The sequence below is a fragment of the Eurytemora carolleeae genome, unplaced genomic scaffold (genome assembly GCF_000591075.1).
Source record: "Eurytemora carolleeae unplaced genomic scaffold, Eaff_2.0 scaffold199, whole genome shotgun sequence".
Classification (NCBI taxonomy): Eukaryota; Metazoa; Arthropoda; class Copepoda; order Calanoida; family Temoridae; genus Eurytemora; species Eurytemora carolleeae.
Window position 1 is genome coordinate 506,563 of NW_019396149.1, and position 7,536 is coordinate 514,098.

Genomic DNA, 7,536 nt, shown 5'->3' on the forward strand with positions numbered 1-7,536 from the left:
ATAGACTTACAGCGAAAAATAAGTGCTTTTGATCACTACTAATCTTACTTCTATCTGTTGCGTCTATAAAGAGAAAATTGTTAAAAAACGACTCATGGTGAAGAACGTAACGTCTATACATATTTAGAAAATTGAAATATTCAACTCGAATCGTAGAAAAATCAATTTAATTCCAAACAATTCATTCAGATATTACAAACAATAGTCATCGATTATTTTTCGACACATTTGTATAAAGTTAATATTTCATAATATTTTTGATTCCTTTTTTTAAAAATAATATTTCGCTGGCGCTGGATTTTCAAACATTCCTGGAAAGTATGAAAATGTCGTCTTCATTATCAAAAATTCTCGAAACATGAATAAATGTTCTAAAAGATTTAAAATTCGGTGATGGTGATGGACCAAACTTCATTAGAGTAAAAAAAGTAGATATTTATTGAAAATATATTTCGGTCTGGTTTGGCCCTCGTCAGTTCTAACGATAAAATAACCATCAAAATTGATAAAAAATTGTTAAACACCACTAGAAAAAAACAAACAAAAAAGATTTTTCAAATAAAAATGAGCTGTAAAATGGACAAAAGGGAAACAAACGAATTCAGATCATGAGATGGAAAAAAGATAATTTGCAAATATTCATTTTTTAAAAGTAACTATTAGATCATAAAAAAAAAATAATCCAAGTTGAATATTGCAACTTTCTGAATTTGTATGAACGTTAAAGTTCTTTGGTATGAGTAGCTTTTAACAACAGATAGAAGTAAAATTGGTGGCACTTATAAGCCATACTCCCTTTCATTTAAAAATGATCGAAAAAACTATCGTTTTTCATTTTTTCTAAAAACGATTGTTTCGTTTTAGAAAAAACGATCGTTTTTGAAAACGATCCATCTCATTTTGAACTTTGTAAATGAGACATGTAAGTTTTGTAAACAAAAATACAAACGACAAAATATGCAATCAGTTTTTTGTCACATAATTGTTTTCAGTGCCAAAAGTTTAATTTTTGAATTACTTATTATTATTAAAGACTTTGGATATTTCAAACTTATATAACAGGATTTGTAGTTTAAAAACATACATGGTCTTTGCCATCATATTGTACAAGATATAAATTATAAACATTTGTCAATATTGTTTGTATATATTTATAACGAATTACATAGACTCCAGGTAGTGGGTTAGTTTTATGCGACATAACTGGTATGATTTTACTTACAAGGATGAGAATTAAGCAACGGATTTAAGTCTGCCACAAACTCCGATTTTCTAATCCCTATATCTTTGCAAACCAATGCCCAATTCCTTTGATATTTAAATATGAATATAGAAATATATAACAAATAGAATATAGAACAAATAATCTGTGTTTAAAATATCATAGGTTTGCATCACCAGGTTGCCAATATAAAGGGATTAGCGAATGTGAGTAAATGTATTCAAGTCAAATTCTATGCTGGATCGAGTCTGCACTGGGTAGTCAAGACTAGACAGTACGACTGAATGCATATACATTAAATACATGTTGTACCAGCTCAGATCATACAAAGGAATTGAGTCTTTGCCAAAAATTCAGTTTTTGTAAAACCTATATCTTTGCAACCTTATGATGTAAAACTTTGATATTTCAAACTTACGTTATTTGATCTAAGAGCATTCATAGTTTGAAATATTAAAGGTCTGCGACATTGGGTTGCAACGATATTGAAATTAGAAAATCAGAGTTTGTGGCAAAAACTCAATTCCTTTTAAAGTGATTTTTTGGCTAAACCTGAATATTACACAAAGGCGGGAGGGGGGAGGGTGGGGGGGATAAATGTTGATAAGCGCTGCTTTACTCTCGACAATCTTCTCTCATTCTCTGTAAGAAATGCCGATGAGTGTGTATCAAATTAGGACTAGTTTTCCGAGGAAACATTCTCAATCCGTATCCTCTGTAGAGTCCCCGAGATTCTGGTATAAAATCTGATATCTGGCACACAACAGATTCATTTTCAAACCTAACCTCGGGGATACCGGTATCTACTCTTCTACTGGAGTTAGGTCAGGAGTTTAGTCCATGGGTTCATAATTCATAATGTTCTTAGAAATATTCTTTTCAAAAATATTTCAAAAATAAAAGATATTTTTGCATTTACTTTTCAAACTGTCTTCAGACATTTTCTACCTAAAACTTACGTTTTTTTGGACTTTGGTTAATATTTTCTAAAAAGGGTTCTCAGAGAAATAATGGGATTGATATATTTGAAAAGTGATTTGATTGAATATATATTTTAACAGTCTTTTCACCAGCACTACCTACCTATGATTTCCCCAACAGCGGGCTGTCAAGTTTCTTAGCAGAGATTTTGTAAAAAAGACATAAAATTATGTGTAAGACTAATTTTTCGGGAAAGTTAAAATTTTCATAAACCACTGGTTCTGTGTACCAATTTGCCCATAAAAAATCCATTGTTCCGCTCTGGAAGTTTTGCAGGCAAAAATGGTCTTATTCATCATTGGTAAAGTTCAATTCTCTAAACTTTCTTTTAAAGTAGTTTAAATAGATGTAAGAATCACTTTTGTAAAATAAAGAATAAAAAAGTAGAATAGTGATTTCTAGATTTGAACTAAGACTGTTAAAAATAAACTCTCAGAAATAAGACCGAATATTGTAATAATACTCTACACTGAACACTGAACACTGAACAGCTTCTAAATTCTCATGTTTTTGGGTAGTTCTTATGTTATTTAACTTATTAGGAAACCTTAGTAGACATTTACATTTTAACAAAATCTGATGTAATTGTAGTTTCATTTTAAAGTGGCCTTTATTAAAAAAGGGTCACTTTCGATTTACCATGGTACTCTTTAAATTTGATCAATAATTTGAAAACATAGCCTTTCTAGCTTGAAAAGTGCCTTATTTCTGAAAATTCTGGATGGTTTTTAAGCAAAATTGGTCCTGGTAATCGTTGGTAAAGTAAAATTCCATAAATTTCTTGTGGAGTAGTTTTAAATCAATACAAAATCAATCCAGCTTCTTACAAGCAAGAATTATCACGTCACTTTTGCAGAAAAACTGCACTTATTAAAAATAAACAGTTAAAGAAACAAAAACATTGATGTCCAATTTATACTTGACCAGACAATACTTTCAAGGGTACCTTTGTAAATCGGGCATTGCCATCTTTCCAGGAGGTCACTTGAGGTCACGCTTACAGTCCCTTTAAGACGCTAAGAAATATTGGAAAAGATGACATTTCTCCTTAAATCACTTCTTACTCTTCTAAATTCATCAAATCTCAATTTTTCGCAGAAGACTAGATCAAGAACTCTCGCAAACTGTCAAATAGAAATATTTTAAAAATGGGTTTCTTGAAAATAGAAATTGCTGTAAAGATTTCTTATTCTTGTTTGGACCTGCACACAAAATACATTAACTTGTTCTCTTTTGAACAAGAATAAAATTACAAGGAAAAATTATAGTGTTTTTAAGGTAAAGGAATTGAGTTTTTGGCCACAAATCCCAATTTTATAATACCTAAATCTCAACAACCAGATGATGCATACCTTTCATATTTCAAACTTACATTGCTTGATCCACCAGAATTCATTGTTTGAAATATCTGTGGTCTACAACATTTGGTTTTAAAGAAATTGGGATGCAAATATCCGAGTTAGTGGCAAAGACTCCTTTCCTTTGATGTTGATTAAATTTGTGGGAAGCTTCAAAATCCTGCATTGTTTGATTAATTTTTAACTTATTTTTATTTATTTATTCAGCAATGTTAAGTCATTTTTAACCATTTTATATAATTTTTAATTGAACACTCTTCGATTCTTTCAGGGTTTTATTTAGTCATTTCTATAGTTTAGCTTCAAAATAATATTTAATCATTATTTACAATTTACATACTCTAATATTTAACTGATATTGCATTAATTTTTTAAATGAAGATAATAATTATTTATTTGTAGTATATTGGGTCAGACCCATAAAACAATTTATCTTGGAAAATATATATTTAAACATCTAAAATGTATATCTAAACTTTAAAAAAGTTGAAAATACTATATATATAAATATATATACATATACAATATATATATATATACATATATATTGCGTCAGACCCATAAAACAATTTATCTTGGAAAATATATATTTAAACATCTAAAATGTATATCTAAACTGAAAAAAGTTTAAAATACTATATATATAGATATATATTTATATATATAGATATAAGCAAACTCAACTATAATCTGACCATTGTATGTAGAATAAGATTAGCTTTAAAGGACTGTCAGTGTAAGTTCAAGTGACCTTACATTTCAAGAGGGGTATGCCCAATTGACAACGATACCCTTGAAAATATAAATAATAATTTGAAAGATTACGTCGTTTTTCTAGCTTTCAAAGTGTTAAATTATGTCAATTTATTTATTGTTCTGAAGAAAGAAATATGAACGATTTTATAGATTTTAAAAGAACAGAACAAGTTTCCAACTGCAGGGAACTGTAAATGTTAAAAAAACAGACTAAACAAATTCTGTAGAGTCGTCTTTCTAGTTTTCTCCTGACTGGGTAAACCTGTATTTCTAAAATGTCACTGAAAAATAAAAAATTGATTGATTGATTGATTGATTGACCTCCTAATTTCAGATGACTAAGATATCCCTTATAAACTATGTTTGCGGAGTTCTTCTTCTTCTTCTCCTAGCTGCGAAGGTATTGTGTTGAGTATGTTTGGTCAATAAATAGTAAAATGTGATTTACGTCATTCTTATATCTTTTTACAAGAAGCCTCACTTGGGGTTCTGAAATGTGTAACTGTTTAACTTTTTCAATTTTAAAATCTCCGGCTACCTATTTATCAGATGATTTTACAAAGACAACTTTCACTCCATTTTTGCAAATAATGACTTCAGGATGTTGATTACTTTTGCTCTTCTAATTTAAATTTTATATATGAAAAAAAATATTTTTGAAAATATAATTGATATTGTAGGAAGGAGAGGGGAAGTCCATCAAAGTCTCCCAATGCCATCCCAGCAACATTGATCAAATCCCAGCTAGGTAAGCAAATATTCCAGAATTTATGATATTATCAACTAGTTGAACTACAAAGACAAAGTTCAACTGCCCTTTTTTGTAAAAAATAAGTGGTTCAACTTGGTCTACGCGGTTCAACTACTATCTGCTATCTGTGTTACATGTTTTTTTTAATATAGCCTTCTTCAACTAATTAACCTTTTGAATGCATTTCATCATAAACTATCTAGAGAACATGGCGTTGCCCAGGGTACTCATATATTTACTCAATCCTCATGCTTGGTCGAAAATTACAATTTTATCTATTTTTCCATAAAAAAGTAGACCCAATTTACTTTGAATATCAAAGTCAAAACCAAGCTAAGAATATTTCCGAGGCTCTCCTGAGTTCCCAAATCATCATGTTCATCAACATCTTCATAGCCTTCTTCAACTAATTAAGTTTTTAAATGCATTTATCATTATCTATCTTGAGATCCCAGGGTACTCATTTATTCACAACCGTTGTTTACCTGCGTTTGGTCGTAAATTACAATTTCATCTATTTTTCCCTATGAAAGTAGAACCAATTAACTTAGAATCTCATGGTATTCCCGTGATTCTCCCGAATACTCCAACCAAAATTTGAGGCAAATTGGTCAAGAATTTATGAGTTATGATGGGACATACAAACAGACAAACAGATGTTACAACTAGATGTTTATTAGAGATTAGTCATTAGTCATAATATAAACAACTGCTCATTGTTCAAACTTATAATCTTAATGTTTTTGTACAACACAATTATGAGTTTATATCATGAAGAATATAATTATTACTATTACCACTTTACTTTTAATTATTCTGGTTTCCTATTGTTATTAACGGCTTCTGTAAGTTATATAAGTAATATTGTAAAATAAGAATATGTAGAGCAAGGTTTATAAACTTGATTTGGAACAAGAGGTGTACTCATGGGGCCAGTTGGGGGGAGTCTCTGGGGGTACACCCTCCCCCCTGTCCCGGGAGCAGTGTCCAAAGTTTTGGTGCCACGGAACAAAAAAGTATTCCATTTCTTGACACAAAACTGTACATTGAAGGTGAACAAATCACAACAAATCTCTACAGAAACCCCACAGACAAGGATGTTAACGTTTTCATTTTTTTTGAAAAACGATCGTTTCGTTATGACTTCGACGACGAAAAATCGAAAACGATGTGATCGTTTTTAAAAACGATCGTTTTTTAAAAATGGTAGTTTTTAAAGCTATCTTCTTAAAAAACGATCGTTTTTTATTTTTGCGTTTTTTTGATATTTTCCAAACCATGGAAACTGTTCTAGGATACAGAAGATCTGCCTACGACTTTTGGCATCTATTGAGGAACTGGCTGAAGCTGATCAGGACTACGAAGGTGGGAGTTAACTATTTTATCTTTTTATCCAAAATATTTAAACCTTCATTTAAAAGCTAAAGGGATTAAATAAAGAAAATAAAATAAAAAATCAATTTAAAAGGTTAGTATTCTCTCTTAATATCAAATCAATAAATGGTAATGATTACGTTTTTGAAGTACATTTATTGCTTCTAGTTGTAAATACATGATAAATAACTAGTGTATAAAAGGAGAGGAAGTTGAGTATAGGTATTCTCTGGTTCCAAGATCCGACACTACTAATTTGCGGATTTCATAATCCTCTTTCGGGGATTTCATATTCTCAACAACATATTCTTTTATATTTTTTCTAACAGCCATAATATTTTAGCCTATTATATACAGAGTGTCCCATATCATATTAGACTCCAAGCTTTAACGCCAAAATAAACCCATAATACTCAAAAAACCTAACATTTTCTGCAAGAAAAAATTTATATAAGCCTTATTCAATTTTACGAAATAATATATTCTTCTTAAAATTTGTTATTAGTCCCAAAAAAACATAATTTAGACTGACTGACGATCTAATATGACACGGGATACCCTGTATATGTATATATTATAGTAGTCAGAGTGCATTAACAATATATTCTTACATAGGACTTTAGCATCTATAATGGAAAACGGATAAACTATATTTTCTCATACTAATCTTATAAAAAACCAATATTTTCTAATAAATATGAATATCATGGAAAACTACAATATTTACTTGTTTTTCTTAAAGATTACAGCATGCTGTCGCCATGATTATGATTTATGAAACATATATTTAAAAGCTTAAATAGCGGAGTTTTCAAAAATATTGAGTGAATACCTATAGCGTTTTAAATTGAGCATTTGATAAAAAGCTAGAATTTTCATTTTTTAACCCAAATTTCTAGATTAAATTTTTTGACATTCTCTGTGTAAGTTTAGGAAGACACATAAAACTACTTTTAAAGTTTTAAACTAAACAGATATAGCAAAGTAGGCCCATACCTTAAGTTAAAAAAAATATTTATGCAAATTGTAAAAATAGCTCTTTTTCAAAATCCAAGACAAATTAATATGATAAAAATTAGTACATTGGTAATTTA

The 7,536-nt window shown here is 29.6% G+C and overlaps 1 protein-coding gene across 1 annotated transcript; it reads left to right on the plus strand.

Annotated features, from left to right (window-relative positions):
- Positions 1-4,651: 4,651 nt before the first annotated feature.
- LOC111696493 (myosuppressin) lies at positions 4,652-6,433 on the plus strand (the record flags this gene model as incomplete). The annotated part of the gene is given in 3 exon segments (XM_023466103.1): positions 4,652-4,717; positions 4,998-5,065; positions 6,363-6,433. Coding segments are annotated over 3 exon segments (205 nt in total), but the record flags the coding sequence as incomplete, so codon positions are not given.
- Between the last annotated feature and the right edge of the window lie 1,103 nt (positions 6,434-7,536).